The 23,901-nt window shown below is 38.6% G+C and overlaps 2 protein-coding genes across 2 annotated transcripts in view; both read left to right on the top strand.

Moving 5' to 3' along the window:
• The window catches only part of LOC139124992 (death-associated protein kinase 1-like), a 353,067-nt gene that overhangs the window by 63,843 nt on the left and 265,323 nt on the right, over positions 1-23,901 (top strand). The gene's annotated exons all lie outside the window — the stretch shown is intronic.
• Positions 1-23,901, top strand: part of LOC139125093 (26S proteasome non-ATPase regulatory subunit 10-like) — a 107,049-nt gene that overhangs the window by 6,833 nt on the left and 76,315 nt on the right. The window contains exons 2-3 of the mRNA XM_070691200.1: positions 343-441; positions 23,442-23,540. Coding sequence (XP_070547301.1) covers positions 343-441; positions 23,442-23,540 — 198 coding nt within the window. The remainder of the gene's footprint in view (positions 1-342; positions 442-23,441; positions 23,541-23,901) is intronic.

Below are 23,901 nucleotides of genomic sequence, written 5' to 3' on the forward strand. Positions count from 1 at the left end.
AGACTTCCAAATAACATTCTTGTTTTCGGCTAAGTCTTCCTGACATTGTTCATGTTCTTAATAACGTTAATTTAGAGTCAAATTTTGATGCTTCATACAAAGTAATTTTCATCGATTAATTTTGAACTTTTAAAGATACTTCACAAACGATATGAAAGGGAAACAGTGCATTTCCATTATCAGGAAAAAAGTTTACTCCAATAATTTCAGAGTCAAGAGCATCATCTTAAGGAAACACAAGGACGATGTTCATGTTATGCATGACAATACACATATAATATTCTTCTCCTTTTCAAATGCATGCATCGTAATGCTTATCACACGTTTTACTTTTCCGAACAGGAAGGATGGGCACCATTACATATTTCGGCGACCAATGGTCATGAAGCAATTACAAGATTACTGTTGCAATCTAAAGCAGTTATCAATGCACAGACCACTGTAAGTAATATCCACTGCAATGTCACATGGTAGCTAGCACGTCATTCATAATTATATATAGTTACATAGATTATACTTATGACATTGTGATGTGATATCGAATAGTTTAAAGTTTTGTAAAAAGATTAATCCCTTTCATGAAGCTTATGACGGCAAGCAGCTTGAAAATATTGAACAGTCTGCATATGCATTGTTGTCAAAGCTGAAATGAAGGTAAATGGAAGCACTATGCCCACACGCTGGAACGCTTTTGAGAAAATGAATTAAAAGTTGTATTACTATCATGAAAGCATGGTGCACACTGAACGCTACACAATTGTATACATATAGTATTGTATGATATCATGTCATAAAGATATAGCACGACTGAACATCAATTTTTACATTTATTGTATCCCTATCAATAAAATTAAATAATGCTTTTTTTTTACGGAGGATTTTAGAAACTGCTGCTTTCATATTGGTTTTACTTTTGTAAAAGATCACTTCCGCTTCACTCTATCCTTCATCTAATTATACAAGGGTAACTGAACAAGTTTTGTCGGAGGATATGTAAGCCATTTTTACAATACTCGGAATATTTGACTTAAGTAGCGGTCATGTAATGTGCATACACAGTGTAGACGTAGCAATAATGACATTAATCCTTCAAAGCTATATGTTGGAACATCGCATCGTTGATGAAGAGCGGAAATTGATATATGAGAAAGATAAACTCAGACTCGTATTGTTGTAATTTCCACTGGTCGTTTGCCACGCAAAACGTCTTTGCATAAAAGACGAAAGTTCAACCGATCGAAAAACGGGCATCTTATTCAATCAAAGTTTTCAATCGACCCCACCTATCGACCCTGTACGTGTTTAGTGTACTAGTCAATATCAATTCCAGGTTCGCCCATAATTGGGTGCTCCACCCTGTCAACATATCTATTCCATTGATCACTATATTAGTAGATTTACAAACATAAACTATTCACGTCGAACGTCGCTTGGCGCGTTGGAATACGTACATTAGTGCATGAGGTGTTTTCACCGTACGTGGTGAAAACCGATTTCACCGATTGCAGCAGTGTGTCGCTTGGCGCCGTATGCAAACCCCGATTGACGCGGACAGTGTCTGCGACCTACAAAACAACCACTACAAGTCAACATACTGGTATGCAAAAGCACAATAAGCTATGCTCGATTAGAACACATAGAGGGACTGTGATTAGAACTTATGTGCTTTTATTAAATTTGCTGAATCTTGAACTGTAATCCCGACGTACTGAACCGGCAAACGTTAAACTTATGCGGCCAAGATGGCGGTCAAAAGCCTATGAGGGGATTGGCCGGCACAAACCACGTGTCTAGGTTAATCCCCTGGACGGTCAGGTAGAACAAAAGACCACAATGTTCGTGAAAATGACACTACCCGACGTCCATGACTTTACTTACTCAGTCAATGCCTGATGAATAGTAACACCTATTGCCTGGTCATGAGGGCTATAGCGCCCGTCGATTACCCCGAGGGGCCGTGTGGTACCAGAAACACATCGCTATTCACCGAAGCCGTAGGCCGAGGGGTATAGCGATGTGTTTCTGGTAACACACGGCCACGAGGAGTAATAGACGGGCGCTATAGCCCGAATATAGACCAAGTTTTAGGTGTTTTATAACACACCACACGCTCATGTTGTATTATGTTATAGTTTTGAATATGTTTTGATATTTTGCACTGCAACGATCAATTGTAACAAGTTTACTTGGCGATATTTCCATAGAGCTTACAGTTGTACGTGGTACCACTTTTTTTCAAAGAATATTCTAAGCATACCTAGCAATAATCCTTGGTTGCATTTAATCTTTTTTCGTCGATGAGCTGTTCAAGTCCTATGCTGTTGGAATGTTGGAAAATATTGGAAAATCTATTTAAGAGAGACCTCGTCGCTTATCCCAGACTCGAATCACGTTCTAGTCACCTGGCATTTTTGCAAAGTTGCAAAAGACACTATGGTCACATGACCGGGCACTTTTCCAAATTTGGTCTCAACTATTTATTAAGGAAAATAGCTTTTCAACAAATGCCCTCTGACGTCGCTATCGTCGATTCAATGGAACTAGACGTATCTATTTCTCGTCACTTGACGTATTCTTGAGAATTGCGACACCAAATGAGCATGTGATGTGTTATAAATGTCACTATTTCACTAACCACTTGGCGTTTTAGGTCTCACTAAAAACTATTTAATGAATAATTTTTGTACATCTCCTTTATTGTATCACTTCTTTTCTACAATGTGCTCCGCTGAATGTTTGCTTCGGCTGCATATGCATTTGTTCTCACCAAATAACGAGATGTCGGAAGGTTCTCAAGTCTACGGGCTTTTTATACGCGATTACATCAAGCTACGAGGTCGCACGACTCGAACTGTATTGCAGAAATGCATTTCTTCAGGTGATCCATGTTCCATTCCTACGGAGGAATTACCCACTGCCGCTGAATCAGAGTGTACGCCTTGACGTAGCTGTATACACAACCATGTACTGCCGGATGTTACTGACAATCTGACGAATAGACCCGCCCGACAAGCCAGGCGTTCGTCATGCTTGGTGAATATATTCAAGCTCGTCCAACCAATGCGGGAACCATTGATTTAATATTTACTTTTGTAAGGAGGCTTAGCAGATATAGGCCGTACTGGAATCCAAAATCTTGAACATAAGTGTAGATTATAAATATTCAATCGTACGAGCCTGTTATAGGCCACCCACGCTAATCAGTACGCCACTGCGGACATGCTTCTTTTAGGCTATACTGTGGACGAACATTTCTGCTCCCAAAAAGGCTAAGCACACCTGTGGTTTTCACATTTTTTTAGAAGAGATTTTTTTATTTGCAGTGTTTTGTCAGTATCCTGTTTGTTTACGGAACTCTGATGTCATATGCATGTTACGGATGTACGGGCGTACACGAAGGGTTTTATCACTGAGGCTAGCTGTTTGCTAGCCGTAGCTGATTTCTTCTACCGTGGTGTCGCTTGATGGAGGATATATTGTATACATTTTGTGTATATATATATATATATATATATATATATATATATATATAATATATATATATATATATATATATATATATATATATATATATATCACTGCATAAAAACCCTATAATACTTACTGTATTAACATGGATTATTGCCTGTATTTTAGCTGAAGAGTGCATATACAGGTGAATACAGTCAAGAATTCATTTTTTGTATTCAGCAAGCCTGTATTCATGTGGATTCATGTGAATTCATGTGTATTATACTATAATACAGGCAACTCATTAATGTGAATTTATCTGAATTATTGGATTTTCATGCAGTGTATAACATCTGTTTATTGACCAAAACTGTGAATTGAATCCATCTAAATCTAAAATGAGTCAAACCCCTTTTTTTGAGAAAAAGCCTTCTTTTATTTAATGTATGCCTCTGCATAGATTGCTTTATTGGCTATCCTTACTTTTCTTTGCATTGTCGTGTTTGTTGTGCAGATTTGTTATTGTTTGAATTTTTTCAGATCATTTGTTGCAATTGTATCCCCACAGTCAACTCTTGGAAGTTTCGCTTGTTCAGGATGTTTTATATGTTGAAAACTTTATTTTTGTTGTTAAACGTTGTCATTTGCTGCCTTTTTTACAATACGAGAGGTGTGTGTTCCGTTTTTAAGACGATACACTTTGTATAAAAATGGTTCATCACTCAAAATATATGAAATACAGTATTGTAGATGAAAACGTGAACAACAGTTCGTTGGATATGCCATGAAGATGACATTATAAACATTCCATCGATCGACGAAGTGTATAAAGTAGAGAAGCAAACCAAATTCGTTGCAAATATAATGATTTAGTGCCCCCATAATATAAACTGTCACTAGCACGAACTCATTTCTTCGTCTTTTTTGTGTATTCCCGGGCCCAGTGCCAAACAGCAGCGGTAGTCAATATGGCCATTGCCGTCGGGGTTAGTATGTACATGACAACAAATTTGAGGAATGAAATGTGAAACAGGTGATATTGTAAACGGAATAAGTATAGGATAAAACCCTCGTACTCGGGCTCTTCTGGTATATAAAGTCCAACCCAACGATAAAATGTCGAGGCCGCAGGCCGAGACATTTTATCGTAGGGTTGGACTTTATATACCAGAAGAGCCCGAGTACGAGGGTTTTATCCGACTTAAAAACTATCGCCCCTAACTGATATATTTTCGTTTTCAATGTGTTTACGTCAACCGTCCCCTTTGTCAATGTAACATGTTTAGGATGTGAATTAAAACTTTTATTTGTGAAATAGCCTTCCAATGTAATAGAACATCCTATAAATGTCCTAGGGCACATTATATAAATGCCCTGGGGCACAGCAGATTTTGTGTTGCAGCTGGTTTCCGCTGTGTTACCAAATTTGAAAATTAAAACGTACCAGATGTCTACAGAATATGACATGTTCACTTTTGATTGGACAGTACTTTACTACGGCGCTGTCATTCGTTTCTGGAATTTGGTGACCAAGGCTTTGCGAGTAAATAAAAACACCCTGAATCGAGGCACTCTGATTGGTCAATTAACAGTAGATAGTTTTTTAAGACAAAGTTATTGCCGCGACCACACGAACTAACTAACCCTTACCCTAAAACGTTTATGTCGGTCTTCCTTTGTTTGATTTGTGTCTGGTGAAGCACAGTGGGAGCCAGGAATGGGGTTAGCTGACGAAATTTTGGAACTCCACTCGCTTCGCTTGCTCCGTTACGACAGCTAACCCCAATTTCGTGTCCTTACTAGGCTTTATCCGACACAAAAACTAAGCAGTCGAAATTGTGACAATGATTTGAAGAAAGTGCAATTTTATATTATTGAACCTTATCAGTGCCGCAATTACGGGGCGTCTGTGTTTGGTGTACGACGATTTTGACGTCATCAGTTTATGGCTGTACCACTTGTAATATGGTTCCGGCAAGGCGTCTGTGCGACTCCGACTCTGTCAAAATTATTGGGACATCCTAGACCGGACGCACGCTTAGCGTGATTGGCGATATTTTGCCCGAAAACATCATCTGATGCAGGCCGATGACGCAGTCGTCACAAGAAGAAAAATGTTAGCTATTTTTGACTTTTCCTCGTCCGATCATTATATCCAAATTTGCCCTGCGTACCGAAAACGTTTGCCATTGTTTGGTTTAGGGTAGAAGCCACAAAGCCAAACAAAACACCCAGTCTGATCCCCTTTTCCTTCCCAGAAATGTGGCGGGTAGGTACAAAAATGATAAGGATTACGACATGACAAACCGCTAAGATAACACAATTAACACGATACAGATAAGATCTTTTGTGGTCAATTATTATGATGTTATCTCCACACGTTGGTCTGTCAATAAGCTACATCTACAGCAGATGAGTGAATAAAACCAACAAAACAAATCATTGGAAACAGACGCAATCTTCAATTACCATTTCTGGCATTATTAGTTCTTGTCGGCATTATTTACATTTTATTAGTTATTTGTCAATTGAAATGTTTATTGAGTTAATTTATGTGCTTTCGATTAGAGTGATAAACCTGCATTTTTAACATTTGTTTTTGTTGTGTGTTTGTTACAACGCGTGGCGAATTTCGTGAACTGAGGTGTTTAAAAATCAACTTGGTTTAATTTTACGTTCGTGCACCCATGACTTCGACTGACCGATATATTGATGGTGATGTTTTTGCCTTTACACCATGATCTTGTCAATACCTCAAATCGTTAGTGTGAAGTTGTATTGCCACAGCTGAAATTAACTCAAAGCCTCATGCCGAAGAAAGTATTGTATTCGATGGATCATCACTCTATCGAAAATATGATAAGCCATAATGATATTTTATCACTTTTTTCAAATACATGCGGAACGGGGCACTGTTTTACCGTATACCTACATTTTCGTCGCTTTTTGTGCCTAAGTCTTCTCTCTGTGTGGTTTTCTTTGCATAATATTTAAAGCGTATAAAATTCGCTACGCTATAGTCCGGCTTGCTATGTGGGCCTCGCTTGCTAGAAAGACCGTTGAGGGCGCATAATCATACGGTTGAGGATAGAGCTGCATAGGGTTGTGCAGAGAGTCTCGGGATGGACGACCATGAAAATTCTGATAATCCCTCGCCTCATGCACATGCACATGCTCATGCACATGCTGCGTCAAAAATGTCTGGAGTTATAACTTTCATGTTTATTTACACACGTGTTGACAAGCGTGTACAGATGGACTCTCAATCGTTTGTCTTGTCGAGGTCATCTCACATTAACAAAGCTGCAACTTGAGTAGGGCATAGGTTGATATGCGGCAGTTGTAATCGCAAAGGAAATGGCTGAGACCCAAGTACTCTAACTAAATACCCTAGTGACTCGTTTATTGAACGGTTTATAGTTTGATGTTGAGCAAACTATAGTAACTTATTTTGTTGATCAAACGGGCGATGTGCCTATATTTAAAATACTAGTTATCCAATATAAAAAGAATATTGTCGTATAAAATACTGATGTACCGACTTTGTTCATGTAGTGAGCAAAGCCGGAAGTGACACCGATCAGTATTGTGTCGTCAAACATCACCAGAAAACTGTTTTCAAAGGCCCCTGTTAATATGAATATAAATATCAAATTGAACCTAGTTTTACAGTAGTGCCCGCTTTGTTTTATATTTTGCAAATTTCATACAAGATATTCCTACAATTAACAACGAAAAGGAGTTCAGCCAGGATTTCAATGCTGTATCAGTTCAACAATGCCCGTGGCGCACATTTTTTTTTCGATCCGTCGTGTCGGTATGAAAGGTCGTAAAACATAATCGTCTTTAAATCTACCAAAGTAAAAAAAGTAGATTCCATTCATGGAGCTGTCAAATCTCACCTTCACACGGGCGTGTAGTGATCGTGGCGCAGCAAACAGTTTTACCCGCTCTAACGTGAGGAGTGAGGGCACTAGGGTTAGGGGAAACTGATTGCATCAAAACTTGTCACGTCGACGATGGTTTAAAAGTATAAAATGCAATAATTTCTAACGTCAAGTTGCTTTGTTTCTGATAACTATATTGCTGAAAATGTGACCTTCCATTCCGATCTCAAGTGCCGTACTTGCCAATAACTTCGCAAACACTTGTTCACTTTAACCCTGTGGAGAATTTATCGCTATGAATATTTGGATGGCCAGTGACACAACTGTTAGCAGATTACAGGTAGCACTGTTTACCACCCAATATTTCTTCACTAAATAAAGTTCATATAGATATCTTACAATATACAGCTGATTAATATCAAAATTATGACAGGCGCCTACGCAGTAAAACCTAGTTTAATACCATGATTGTTAATCCGGTTATCCAAACTTTAACTAATCCGTGTCCCAAGAAAGTTTAAATGTCCGACTTCAGGTCACTGTGCAGGGTGGCGCCAAAGGTTGTAAATGCGTTTGAAGTTCGTTAACATGTAAAACGCCATGCTGCTGATCGGACATCCGTGTTTGGTCCCAGAATCCCATAATTTTGACATGTTTCAGGCAGTCATTGTCATTGAATCTTGTATATGATGTCTATGAATATATAGCGACTGAGTTGAAAATAAATTGAAAAAAATTCTTCGTTTTTTGTCGAAGAACGCATACGTTTCAAAATGTGTTCCCTATGAGCTTACGACCTTTTGACCCCTCTTTGTCAGGAAAGCATGATTATTCAAATTTATAATACCGTAAAAGCGATGATCCCGCCCAGTGTATGGAACGGGCTGCGTCATCAGTAATCCCGGGCCCCTATTTTGCGTCCACAGTCCTGCAACTTCCCGTTTAATGCATCCTTTAAATAAATGGAGTGACAAAATTTATTGTTTGCAAGCATCTTGATAAACGGGACATGACCGTGTTGCACTAGCACTGCATGAGTTTTGTTCAAAGTGTATGGGCCGTCTTTAAATTTGAAAATCGGAACTCGAACTCCCACCAGGGTTACATATGTAACCGCCCTTAAAGGCTTGTGATCTACGATTTTTTTTACAGTATTTTCACGAGTTTACTTTCAAACTAAACTTAGTTGATGTACATTTACCTACTGAAGGATGTGTAGACAAGTATTATTACTCAATGATTTGGACTGTGTGTACAAGTTTGAACTAGACAAATAATATACGGTTGTCGCTCTCATAAAACGGCAAACATGAACGAGTAGAAAAATATTGTCTTATGTGCATCTACATGTCATAATATGCCGAAAGACAAACATGATGTCATTCACCCGAAAGTCCTTGATTTTGCAGTTTAAACTTGAAGTTTTTTGAAAATGCCGAGAGATCAAAGACGATATAAAAACTGTTCAATTCACTTGCTCATTCCGACACAAACAACTGTGTACTACAGTTTTCAAAGGGTACACATCATGTAGTGAGTGGAATTCAAAGAATATCCAAGGTAAATGGAAACACGCTTATGGCTTTTAGGGCTTTAATTGTCGGATAATTAAAATATACCGAAAAGTTCCCTGCAACCACCTGTAAAGAGATGTAAAAATTCCTTTCACAAAGGAGCAATTTCAGATAATACTTTGAGGATATGAGAGCAAGTGCCTTGCTTCACTCCTCGTCTCTACAAAGCCAGATAGCCAAGGCTTAAAAATAAACTGTGCAGTTCCAATAACATGGTTTTCAAAATTAGGGTAGGTAGCTATAGGATGGGCAGGAATTTTTTTCCAAAATATTTTTATTTTTAAATATACATTTCTCAGGTGTTCAGGGCGGTCAAACACCGGCCATACATTTGCAGAAAAATGTATCATACGTATAAAAGAGGAAAACTACAAAAGACATCTTCGTTAAAGCGAAAATCAAATACCAAGTAACGAACGCGTGATTTTATGGGGTTTTCCTTTCTTTTTTTTACTTGTGTGTTTATTTAGCTCTAAAATGTTTAGGGTCAGCAGGTAAAAAATAAGGTAGGGTTATATCGGATTATCGGAAAAGCTCTATATTTTTGTGCGGCCCAATCGTGTCGAAAAGTCACAGGCCGGCGCGCACAAGGTTTATAATAATTGTAAGCTGACTTAACTTTGCACTTATTACTTGTTCATTTTTTGACCTCAATATGAGAAAGAAAATTCATCGAAAGTTTATTTCATCGACCATTTCTCTAGAATCCATGAGTATAATTGTATATAACTGTGTGTCGCGTTTGATTTGGAACTGCATTCGATAGTACGTTACTCAAGAACCAGTCTTCCAGAATTCGTTCATTTTTTTAAATATATTACGAACATACTGAATAGGTTATTAGGGTATTATGGGTTAATAAATAGTGGTCTCTCCAACATGTAATGAAAATACGATCAAACGGAGTAGAAGTGTGGGTATGATGGTTGGAGGCCACACAGCCATGCCACGCAGTTAAATATACATGCAATGCAAATATATTTGGACACTCAGCCATATCCTACGATCTGGCCGGAGCTATATCGCGGTAGTTTCGTAAATGTCGCTGTTAAAAAAATCTAAATAAAAACATTCATGTATCGAGAGCGCAGAATACGGGCGAAGATTGATATTGCAGAACGGGAGTGCAGTTCGACATTGCAGATTGAAATGCATTAACGCAGATTGGGGACGCAGACTATCGATTTCTGACCTTTCACATACCTGGTTTTGGAGTCAAAGGCCTTGTCTTGCGTTGTGCCACCATCAAAACGGGGTAAGCCTAATTCACGTGCCGCGTGCTGCGAGCCACGAGCCACGATCCGCGTGCAGCGAGCCAAAGTTCACGATGCACGGATTAGCTATAAGCTAGAAATAGGTGCATTTTCACTCTAATTCACTTTATCGATTCATCTTCACTGTTAAATCACATTTAATAGACGCCTTGTATGTGCATAAAGTGGTGACCTGCGATATGTGTGTTCACGCAATTCAACATGTGCTGGCCGGTAAGGGACTTGAAAAAACTTATAGGCAGGGAGGTCGAATTTTTCAAAATGATGCTGAGAAAAGTGACTCTCCCCAATTGTTATGCCGTCCCTGTACGTGCTATACTCAACATCAATAATATTTTATTTGACAAATATTTACTAATTCATAATGAGACGCCTCATCCCAACAATTATGAAGGCTGTTGCATAATATGCTGGCAAATAAGTTAAATTCAGGTCAAAGGTCATCCTGGTTACTTAATATTTTTGCTGTATACTTTCGTCCCATGATGGCTGTCCACTAAAAATCAGACCTATAGCAATATTGGCTAGGTCAAATGTCATCCTGGTCGCTTGATATTTTAGCAGAAATCTTAGTAAACAATCATCTCCGTCCAGTAAACTTCAGACCTCCACCTCTGTTAGCTATCATTTAATGTATAGATGTGCATAATATTTAGGTACAGGATGATTTGAGGGTCGAAGGTCGGTGTCCCATACCAGTCACAGTTCGATAGACGCAAGCCGTCTTTGACTTTTACGTAGGATAAGCCATAGCTTAGTTGCAGAGGGGGGATAGGGCAGGTCAAAGGTCATAAATTCCAAAAATAATATTGTAAAAATCTTTTTAATATTCGCGGCCTTAGACCTAGATATGTGAAATATAGCAACCTTTCCTTACAATACTATTGTACAGAATTTTGATTGATCAATTTTTAAAGTTACAATTTTACGGGCAATGTGATTTTGAAAAATACTGGCCCTCCCTCCCTATAATTTCTCTCGAGTCCCTTTCTGCATATGCCCCTTGATGTAGAATTCGTAAACACTCAATCGCTGGTCACCAGTTCCTGCATTTGGAAGGCGGCGTTGAAGCCCGAATGTTGATTTATCCATGAAAATGAATCGATGAATTACATTAGAGTGAAGATGCGCCTATTTCTAGCTTAACATGCTAATCCGTGCATCGTGAACCTTGGCTCGCGGCACGCGGATCGTGGCTTGTGAATTAGGCTTACCCATCAAAACGACAGTAAATCTGGCGCCCCGTAACCTTCGCCCCTACTCTATAACTGAAGAAGAAGTGTTTGATATCTGTTCTCCAACAAATTACTTCTGGAACCATTCACATCTTAGCATCTATTTTATTGATATTATAGCTGTTAATAAGATCGCCTACCCTGGCTTACGGACCCGCGTGATCGAGATTGGCATTTGTTTCGAAGTCACCCAACCACCGAACCACCACACGAACCACCGAAATGGTCTATAGTCTTAATAAAACGGATAAACACTACTCAGACAAACATTACATTTGTAACAATCACGAAACGATCGACAAATCTTATCGCCGAGGAAATTAGTACTTGATCTGAAAATAGCGCAATGCGTAAAAAAAACGAAGCAAAGAGACACAATGGAAAATATTTGCAGTGGAGAGAAAGTGTTCATAATTTTAATGACAGAATACGAGAAGTCTATGATTTACTTACTGACACATTGCTAGCCTTATTATCAATTATGATTTTGCAGTCCTAAATCCTCCAAACAATCGGGCTAAGACAAGAAATTTACAATGGAAATCCTGCGCCGGGCAACGCTTTGAGTACCAATGGTGCATAGAGGTTTTATCTTATTGCTTGACTGTGAATTATCTATTCGCTATTCACTCGAAAGGGAAATAGGAGCGTAATTATATTATTCGGCCAGCTGCAAGGCGAATATTCTTTTAGGTTTATTTAATCACAGTGTTCATCAAGTTGTACCATGCCAGCATATAGCCTCATACGTTGTCATTACATCTCTTGCAAATGTACGTTTCCTTGTGAATAAGACTCACCAGAGTAACGGCAAAGAGATGTTCTATTTACTGATATAAGTCAGTTGTAATTGGAGAGATCGATTTTGTTCTCCGAGAATCGAGTGTGTCCCCGCGAACAGGGCATTCCACTACGCGAAATGATAAAAATGCCGCAGTGATTGTACTTTTGGGTTCGTTAGGAGATCCATTCGTCAAGGAACTTAGACTGAATGTAACACATGTGTCAATCTCTTCAGGATAGAGTATTGGGGAGTCTTGCGATTCGACGTCATATTATTGGTATAGAGGATGATAAATTGGATTGTCTTGTAGTTCATCCCAATTTTGCATTACATGTGTGTGTTTAGTCGTAACATTCAAAGAGGAAAGAAGAATTTTTTGTAAAGAAAGATAAATATATATATATATATATATATATATATATATATATATATATATATATATATATATATTATATATATATATATATATATATATATATATATATATATATATATATATAATATATATATATATATAGATAGATAGATAGATAGATAGATAGAGAGAGATGTTATATATAGAGATAGATAGATAGACAGAGAGAGAGAGAGAGAGAGAGAGAGAGAGAGAGAGAGAGAGAGAGATGTGTATCCCAGCCTGAACAGACATTTATACTTGACCCGTGAATAGGCGTTTCCATCATGGCGGCCTTCACTTCGGACGTACTGAGTACGTTATTTGTGTGTATGTGTTGTGCTTGTGTAAGCATTCTAAGAAATAGTGCTACACTCAGTGTGATAGTTATCGGACAGGATGGTGAATTACGCCCAAAGCCGTTTCATAAATGATAATCACAACAAAATCTTATTATCATATCTTTCGAAACTTTATTGTGTTTATCCTCAAACTGTTAACACGACGGAAGTGATATTTAGAGGGTAAAAGCATGGATTTTTTACATCCATGGTAAAAGTTGTCAAATTTTTTACCCGATGTTGAGATGCGTAGTAATCGGACGTCGTATTTGGATTATTATTGTAGGGGATAAATATTGATATTTTGAAACTTCAAAGCCCAATTTTCAATTTTGGTGTGTTAAGAAAACTTTCGTGATAAATTAGTTACGTTAATCCATGGACGACGCAACTATATTTCGACGTGTATGGCGCTTACATATCGGACATGGACTGTCTCTGTTTGTTGTTTTCGACGCCTTTTATTGTATGGTGTAGCTAACTTCGCCAAGTTTGTAGCCCAAAATAGCTTGTACCGAAAACAAAAAACTATCCAAAACGGGTTAGCAGCATCACTTGATTTAATATGCAGTACCATGACTTGTAAAACGCGATCAATACAGAGCAAAGTGAGTAAAACGAACAGCATGTCATTAAATGTCTGAAAACTGTAACACTGAGTGTAGGGTGTCTTATTTATGTACACGTGATGGGAAACCCGTGAACAACAGCGGAAAACAGCTACACTTGCGTTGTCCGTTTTCCGTACTCGGCAGCATGGACGCCCGAGCCACAATTCAATGCGCACACCGGTCTATACACGGTGTCACTTAATCATGCCGCAAATACATGCAATGTATTGTACGGCCCTAAAATTTGGACCACTTACTATCAATACTATAAGAAACATTTTCTGAAAGTTTCAGTTTGGCTCAAGCTCTATACGACCATTAAAATTAGGTTTTTCGGCAAAAGTTGGATTCCAATACGTCGTTCGATCGTCCGCCTTGGCACGGTAATTGAGCCATCGTAAAACAATTTTGCACTCTCTGGTCAAATACTTTGAAAAATCTGAATAAATGGTTTATTGTCAATCAAAATCGGTATAGTTAGAAGAAGGATAAGTTTCTGTTTGAGTTCACAGCTTTGTTTTTGAGATCGTACGCCGGTCTCTCTCCCACACACACTCCCTCACTCAGCGAAGTAGCGAAAACGAGGCTCTCGAGCACGATAAAATATGCAGATTTGGTACCCTCCGTTCAGGCTGATCCCTCCCGACAGCACACTTTGAAGGTGTATGATAATTGATATCTTCTCCTCAACACATTACATCTTTAAAGAACAAAACTGCCAAATTCATTTGCACAAAAAATAAAATGTCCAACGGAAATTCCATCTTTGTACTACACAATTTGAAAAATAAAATACCCCTCCAAGAATGTTTTATTTTTCTGGTTGTCCTTTAACTATCCCCACCCCCGCGAAAACAAAAGTTATATTTCATAATTTTCAAATTTTCAATATAGACTTAAGGCAATTTTATTTTATTCATAGCAATATTGAAATGTATTTACTAAAATAAATTTCTCTTGTCCATTAAAACTTTTCCACACACAGAAACTTGCCTTTTTGGGTTTATAATACATCGACTAATTCTACTGTTCTCAATGTTTTTCCAAATATGTTAGATCAGCCAAATGTTTTGACACCTTTCCCAAAACGTGAACCTGGTTGTTAAAGTTGCTGTTGTAACAATTGTATGACCCCTAGGCCTATGTTCTGCATATCAGTTGTCAACTATGACGTATACATTCTCTTTCCAATTAATAATTTCTAAACTACAAAAATTCCAATCAAAGTACTAAAAGTTTCGTGTGAGACACCTTGGCAAGCTGACTGCATTTACCACCTATGAGTTGAGCAAAATTTACAAAACAATGCACTGGCCTCCTGTCGTTGACTCCGTTTGTGCAGTTGAGGCATCACCATGCTGGTTCGGTCGACTAGACTATTGTCTATGAAATCCTCAGTGGCGACGGAACGACGGAAACCAATGGCCGAGGCTTCTCAATCAGTCCTTCAGCCATGCAATACCAGACATTAAAATCGGTCTGGACCAATGATAATTTCAGAGATACCCGTTTCTTTCAATCCTCCAGAGATTCAATAACTAAATTTGATAGCTTAAAACCCCAAAGTAGCTTTTCCCTTCTCGAGACGGCTGCCACACATAAATAGAGCACTAATTTCGGAGTCACTGCGGAATTGCTAGAATTTGACAAGAATTCGTTACCTTTGGTCATCGCAACTGTGAAAGAGAAATTGAAATATTTTCATTCAATATATTGAGTAACTCATTCGTGGTTCTGCAACTATAGCAGTAACCTGAGATATCCGAGGTCAGTTCGTCTCATCAATAAAAATCATGATGCATTTTAAATTACCACTTCAGTTCCTAAAGCACGTATGCCAAAGTATTAACAATCACAGCAGTAAGCGCTTAAAATGATCTTTAAAAAATTAACATTTTTGCCTTAACATATCTAGAAACGATGATATCAGAAAATCCCGATTTAGATCATAAGGTGTTACACTTGTTCGCCATAAGCTTGAGAACAATGAGAAAACTATAATACGGTACAAAAAGAGACTGAAAAACTGGTTTACTGATGTAAAGTTATTGCAATGAGAACTGACAAGCTGTGCTATTTCACTATTCCAAAATTTGCAATGTGCGAAATAGTTTTTCTTTGTAAGAAATATATTTAAATATTCTTAAATGACAGTCAATCGTGAGTTAAGTGTTATGTAATTACGGTATTTACTTATGTGGACATGCACAGTGTACGGAATCCGAATACAGGAGTGTGTCTGCACTCTTATTCTCAATGTGAGTTTCTTGGGCGTTGCAAGGTCTATGTTGACGCTTTGCAAATACAGAGCATTAGCCCGAGGAAACTGTCTGCGTCCTTACGCTTTGTTTTGAAAGTGACCCGACCTAAACCCCCTCTACAGTAATGTTAGGCATCAAGGCAACAACATAAATGGCTTATGGATTAACTGCCGGGTGATCGACCAAGATTTCACAAATTCATCAGAGTAAGGTATGGTCTTCCTTCCTCGGTCGCTTCTGTTATTGTGGTCGATTATACCTTCGAATGTTGACTTCCTCGTTTTAATTTCAGGGACAGGGCTTCTCTTAAATCTTTTTGACTGTCTGGGGATACTCTTTCTCTTGTCATATGGGGTGTGCCACCCAATGGAAACATCTACCACGAATATCCCAAAAATACTACTCATTGTTACGGTTTTTCCTGGACAGTGTCTGGAAATTCTCATCTTTATTTTGTTGCATGTGTATGTTTTTCTAATGAAGGGGAACTTTTCTTTGTTATCTGTTTAAGGTTTCAACGATGAAAAATCAATGCATGTTCAGGGGTTTTTAGTGAAAAAGTGGACCATTCGGGGGGCATGCCCGTACTCCTTTTCTATGGGAGTACCCCCAGGGGCTTGGCTGCTGTATGTTTCGTCTGCTACTGTTCAATAAACTGCATCTTCTCTGGAAGCGACGTTCATCAATTTCTGGATGCTCTCTTCTCGCCTTACAGCAAGCAAAAGCGCTACTTCTTCTTTGGACCAATTATTACCACGTTCGGCTGCGTACTAGTAGGATACATTTGTCATGGTTAAACTCAACGACATCAGAACAAAGGCAATAGGTTACAACGATAATATGCCTAAAACTCGCCACATTGGGGCGTTTTTGCCACGTCGGTATTTTTCGATACGTTCACACGCACTTCGAACGTTAAGTACCAGATCGGACTTAAGTCCACCTCGACTCCTTCCTAAAGTAACGTTGGCTATGGGGCGTAGGGAACTGTTCTCACGGGTTTTTTTTTAAGTCAGACTCGGATCAGGGGCGGTGATAGCAATGGACCACCGAAAACGTTGCAGTGAGAAAGCCAAATCAGGGGTTACACGTGTATTTTATTAAACCTAAGGGGATCCGATTAGTTGCTCTGTAAATGTTACTTATCAGCCATCAAAGCGATGTCCCATTTACACGTCAATCAATAAGGTATAAATTTAGTTCGGAGCAAGCGCCCTCAACGGTCATCACTTGGCGAGAGAACAATCGCCAGCTTGCAATGACGGACACAAACATCTGACTGCTGCTGTCTACGCTCTTTTTATTTTCAATTAACCGTGACCAATCGAAACGCCTTCGGCGAAGACATTTACAACCAGAAGAGAATTTTGAAGACCTCATCCCGCCTGATGTTGAAATCCATTTCATTTAGTAAAGTTTTAAAATCAAGTAAGGAATGAGGCTATTGTTGAAATACTGATATGTCGATATGTACCTATTCCAACGAAATCTTTTGGCCGCGAATTGTCACTGATCCTATTGATTTTAAATTTAACAGAATATTTGCTTTGTACGTGTGCATGTTACATCACAATAAGAAAGCACTATGAGTCCGTACTATTAAACATGTCAGACAAATCACCAGGATATAAAGCCTCTGTATTGTTACTATATAATAGCTTTGAATTTTATGACGTCATACATCCTGATTATTACTGATTATGTATCAGATTATCCAGCATTAAGCCCCCACAGTAAGCATAACAATACAAAGTTTTTGTTTGTAAACGAATAAAGAAGTAAGCGTTTAAACGGGAGAGAAATTATTGTGTAAACCATGTAAAACATACAACTAAATATTGATAATGGTGCAAAATATCGATAAAATGCGTTTCTTTACGATTTATCAAAATTGTTGAGTCCTCCCGAATGCACCTGTCGTCTCCTCTGTCTTGCTGTCGCTCAGACGTCCCGCCCGATGCGCTACAGTGTCAACGGTGCAGTATAAAGTAAGTGAAGCAGAACTCAGTACGCTTGCAAACTCCTAGATGATGCTGGGTTTGACACACGGCATATTATGTATGTTACAAAAGTGACCATGTAAACTAGGCAATCGTGAAAAGCTACTCAAACCAGCCATCGACGGACCAACAACGGCAGTTGATGTCATTAACATTGTCAGATAGCATCTACAGAAATGATTCTGGAGCTAAGAAAAATATCGGTCCAAGTGCAACTACAACCGACAATCATAACGACCATGCGATCTCCCTTGATCTATTGTCTTGCCGGGCTACAATTTTTTTCTGATGCATCTTTAAATGGGCGATAACTTTCATAATCGGTTTCGACTACTTGCCGACAAAGCCTCGCCAGTATGTTTGTCAAATGTACCTTCCAAACACCTGTTTACATCGTTTCCCCGGTCGCCAAAATACAATAGCTATCGTCAAGAAGCCATCGGAAATTAAATTTATAGACGCAATTATTAATGAAATGTAAACATTTCAATGGAAGTGTGGAACTCTGTTGATATTGTTTGTAACTGGATGTTGTACCGTTACTACTAGCGACACATGCTGATCAGCTGATACCTGACAGCTCGCTGAACAAGGCATTGATGTCGATGCATGGACACTCTGTTTTCTTGATGACTGGCATATCACGTGTTTTAACTTTTTAAATTGCCTGATATTGAAAGAAGACGATTCAAGTTCGACATGGACGGCAGAGATATAATTACGTTTCGTTTCCTTCCAAATTACATAGTTTTTGTATTTCCCAATCAAACCATGAGTGTACTGCTCATATTATCGTGCTAGACGTGCGTGTACGAGGCGCCAAATGTAAAAAAATTAATTTACAAAATCAAGCTCTTTTTAGAGATAGAAGAGGTGGAAAATGTATATATAGAGAGGAATTATGTATATATATAAACATGTTGAATACATACGTACATACACATATACACACATATACACATACATACATACATACATACATACATACATACATACATACATACATACATACATACATACATACATACATACATACATACATACGTACGTACGTCGGACTTTGATACAGCTCGAAGATTTTACATTAAGCCTCGTTTTCGAGGCTGCTGCTGACTTCTACAGTATCTGACAGCGCTGCAAAATCTTATATCAGCCTCGGTCTGATGAAGTATCGCTGTTTCAGAACGAGGTTCTATATGTAAGAAACTTACTCAGCTCAGCACAGCTGCAAAAGGTTTATATATATCAGCCTCGATAATACAACTACACACAGCAAAGTTTTACATACAGCCTCGTTCTGAGGGCACAGCTATAGCTGGGAAGTTTTATACACAGACTCGGTGGGTAAATTTTACATACAGACTCGTTCTGAAGAGAGCTATAGCTGAGAAGTTTTATACACAGATTCGGTTGGAAAATTTTACATACAAACTCGTTCTGAAGACACAGCACGCTGGGAATTTTTATACACAGACTAGGTGGAAAAAATTTTACATATACAAACTCGTTCTGAAGACACACAACGCTTGGAAGTCTTATACACAGACTCGGTTGGAAAATTTTACATACAGCCAGCTGGAAAGTTTAATACACAGACTCGGTGGGAAAATGTTACATACAGCCAGCTGGGAAGTTTTATACACAGACTTGGTGGGAAAATTTTACATACAGCTAGCTGGGAAGTTTTATACACAGACTCGGTTGGAAAATTTACATACAATCAGCTAGGAAGTTTTATACACAGACTCCATGGGACACTTTTACATACAGACTCGTCTTGGATTGAGTGTAATACCTGGTGATGCTTGTGCTCAGAAAGCGTGATTGAACATCTGCCCGGTATCGTACGCGGCTAGACCCTGGCAAGACGAAAGCCAATACACGCATAGTGTTCCCGGATAGTGCTTGCGCTTGTGCTATTAAAGTGCATTTGAACTTTCCGGTTTATTTTGATCTAGTAAGGTATAGCCACAACAATGATCGTGGTTTTGCTATCAGGTGAGATCACCACTGATCTGGGCTGTTTGCAGCCTAGCCCTGTGTACATGTTTGTGTGTTCCCCCGGGTGTGTTCCCGGCGTTATACGGTCGGGAACACACAGACCTGTACGCAGGGCTACTCGTCAACCATACAACGGCGTCAACCATACATACACCGATCGTTCACTGAGACCGCTGCAGTCCGTCACTGTGCAACGAACTTTCGCGGTCTACACAGTTACGAGAATAGAGACAAAAATTTAATACTGAAATCTTGGTGCAATAAACCCGTGCACAATGATGGATGGAGGTAAATTTGAGTAAAAAAGACAGCAATTCTAGGTCTTGGACTTTACTCAGGGTTTGACACAAGGAGTATGGAGGTACACGCGGGCATGTAGCTAAGGGACTAGTCAGTTGCGTAGCCAGGGGGCGGTGGATTCATGGGGGTCACCCTGTCTTTGACTTTGGTGATGGGAGCACCATGTTTTTGAAATGCCCAATAAGGGGGGGGGGGGGGTCAGTGTGTTTTTTAAAGTTCAACAAGGGCTCATACTTGAATAAAATGCATTGTGCCAGCCACAAATTTCAGCATTGAGTTGCATTTTCGGGCGCCCTTCGGGCGCGTTACTTTAATAATAATAAGACATATTTTTAGAGCCCTGTCCTAGTGCAAAACTTTATATATTTGACATATATATATTTGAGATATATGTATGTTTAAAATTTTTTGGCGCGCCCTTGGGCGCATTTCTTTAAAATATCAAACATATTTTTCAGCATGCCCTTCATATGAAAAGCATGGCAAGTTCTTGATACTTTCTGTTTTCTCTATAAGAAGCAACATGCACTAATATTTCAATCACATTTTCCTTACAATAGTTTCTGGACATCTGCTTATGCATAAAGAGAGTTGGAATACATACAACTCATTCAAAATACTGTACTCAAACTTTAGAATAGACACTTTTAAGTTCCTATCTTACAACTGACATGACACCAATTTCATTAAAACACAGAATGACTGATTGTTGAAAATATACCCCCAAAATTATATATATATATATATATATATATATATATATATATATATATATATATATATATATATATATATATATATATATATATATATATATACTGAATTATTCAATTTATATTCCACCTTTTGTTAATCTTTGTTTCACACAGGGGGGTCACCCTGTGTTTGAAAGTTGGAATGTGGGGTCACCCTGTTTTTGAAAGTTGGAATGGGGGTTCAGCCACTTTTTGACATCGGCAAAAATAATCCACCGCCCCCTAGGCCGAAGACACTGACCAGTCCCTAATACAACGGTTGTGTTTACGAGAATTAGAAAATATCAGACACTCAAAAACACAGTAAATCAGCGACGCTCAACCGACAGAGTATATGAGATTCATTGAAGACGGCATGGAGGTCGCAAGAGATCTCTTTCTACTCCATGCCATGTTCGATGAATCTCATATACTCTATCGGCTGAGTGTCGCTGATTGACTGGTGAATTGGAATATCTGATCATTTCTAATTCTCGTATTAAACACAACCAAGCACCATGCTCTGTGTAGGCCCTACCGCCACTCCTTGCGTCGAATGCCCCGAGGAAAGTCCAGGACCAAGAATTGCTGTCTTGTTGCACAAATTTGCCTCATCCATCATAGTGCATGGGTTTATTGCACCAAATTTCCGAATTAATTTTTTGTCTTTATTCTCTAACTCTGTAGACTGCGAAAGTAGGTTGCACAGCCGACTGCAGTGACCTGCAGTGAACGAGCACTGTGTGGTCGACGCCTAGCGCATGTCCTTTCTTCTGGAACAGCCCAGATCAGTGGTGATCTCTCGTGATAGCAATACCACGGTCATTGTTGTCGCTAGCACAAAATAAACCGGAAAGTTCAAATGCACTTGAATAGCATAAGCGCTAGCACTATGCTAGCTCTTCATGGCAGGGCTGTGTGTTACCGGTGTTATACGGCCTCCCATAGTGGCTCTTGTGGTGGGAGGCCGTATAACGCCAGTAACACACAGCCCTGCCATGCAGAGCTAGCTCTAGCCGCGTACGATACCGGGCAGAGTTCAATCACGCTTTCTGAGCACAAGCATCACAAGGTATCAATCCAAGACGAGTCTGTATGTAAAAGTGTCCCATGGAGTCTGTGTATAAAACTTCCTAGCTGATTGTATGTAAAATTTTCCCACCGAGTCTGTGTATAAAACTTCCCAGCTGGCTGTATGTAAAATTTTCCAACCGAGTCTGTGTATAAAACTTCCCAGCTAGCTGTATGTAAAATTTTCCAACCGAGTCTGTGTATAAAACTTCCCAGCTAGCTGTATGTAAAATTTTCCCACCGAGTCTGTGTATAAAACTTCCCAGCTGGCTGTATGTAAAATTTTCCAACCGAGTCTGTGTATAAAACTTCCCAGCGTGGTGTGTCTTCAGAACGAGTTTGTATATGTAAAATTTTTCCACCTAGTCTGTGTATAAAAATATGTATGTATGTATGTATGTATGTATGTATGTATGTATGTATGTATGTATGTATGTATGTATGTATGTATGTATGTATGTATGTATGTGTATATGTGTATATGTGTATGTATGTATGTATGTATGTATGCATTCTACATGTATATATATATATATATATATATATATATATATATATATATATATATATATATATATATATATATATATATATATATATATATATACATAATTCCTCTATATATATACATTTTCCACCTCTTCTATCTCTAAAAAGAGCTTGATTGTGTAAATTCATTTTTTTTACATTTGGCGCCTCGTATGCGTGTAAGTGTAGATTGGAGTGTATGTAAATGCAAAATTTATACACATTCAGGGCCGATCATGCCCGATGATGTTCATGGGGCTTCAATATCAGTTAATGTTTCGTTTTAAATTCGTTTTCTACATCAACAAATTCACTGGTATTGCCAAAACTATAAAATAATATCAATGATATATCCCCTTCCGGCTCATGGACCCTAACAAACTTTGCACTTCATAGTGTACTCGCCTTCGCCTCGAACATTATATTGTGTGATATTTGCTTTCGTCCATGAAGGCCCTTGAGGGGATATAGCATTGCTTAAGTATATCCTGCTGTATAATTTAGGCAACATTACGAAAGGCCAGAATTGGAGTAATTTTGCATAATTATCCACACTGACAGCATGGGAGACACCGCCCTCTACTGGTCATGTTTATTTGTGCTGACCTACTTTTGAGGCCAGAAGTCGTGGGCAGCTGTCTCCGTTTCTTCCCACAGTGCCCTCCCTTAGTTAAGAATGCGGATACATTGTTTTTTTAATTATTAGTTCAACAACCAAGTTAGACCAATGCATCTATTGGTTTTACGCATAACAAGGTCATGTCTTCTGCATGTCACATAAAAATGCACAGTTCTGTGACTTAAAGCATTTGCGAGACTTCTCTACTTTGTACGTTAGCTTTTCTACAGTGTTTATTATTCTCCTTTAAGGCCTGCAAGACTTTCCAGTTACCTTCATTCAAAACATTACAGGCTCTTGCCTACTGACTGCAAAACTCGTGCCCTTGTCAGTTATTTCACTTCATAATTAAACTTTATATTATTCTTTTTCTGCAGGATGGCAATACACCATTGCACTATGCAGCAAAGGAGGGTAAAGAGAAGACGACCAAATTACTGTTGGATTACAAAGCATCGGTAGACACACAGAACAACGTACGTGAATACGGTATCTATTCCCAATAAATAGTACAATGTGACATTACCAGGCTTCCACAGAAACTTTAATCATTAAAATTATTAAATTTAGCAACCAGAAACTCCTCGCACCCCACCGGGAGGGACCTCTTCGCTCATTCCCGTGATTTTGTAGGCTTACTCGTGTAGATGAAACTATAATGGGTTTGCAAAAACCGGTATAATTAATAATAATATTTATTACTTTAAAAAAAAAAACGCTTTACATGTAAAAACATCTCAAAGCGCAGTACAAAACTGTTCTAAAAAGATCTAAAAATACTGTTTAAAAGATGAGTTTTAAGATTAGCTTTAAAACTGCTAAAAGAGCAACATGAAC

The sequence above is a fragment of the Ptychodera flava genome (genome assembly GCF_041260155.1).
Source record: "Ptychodera flava strain L36383 chromosome 23 unlocalized genomic scaffold, AS_Pfla_20210202 Scaffold_24__1_contigs__length_23054250_pilon, whole genome shotgun sequence".
NCBI lineage: Eukaryota > Metazoa > Hemichordata > Enteropneusta > Ptychoderidae > Ptychodera > Ptychodera flava.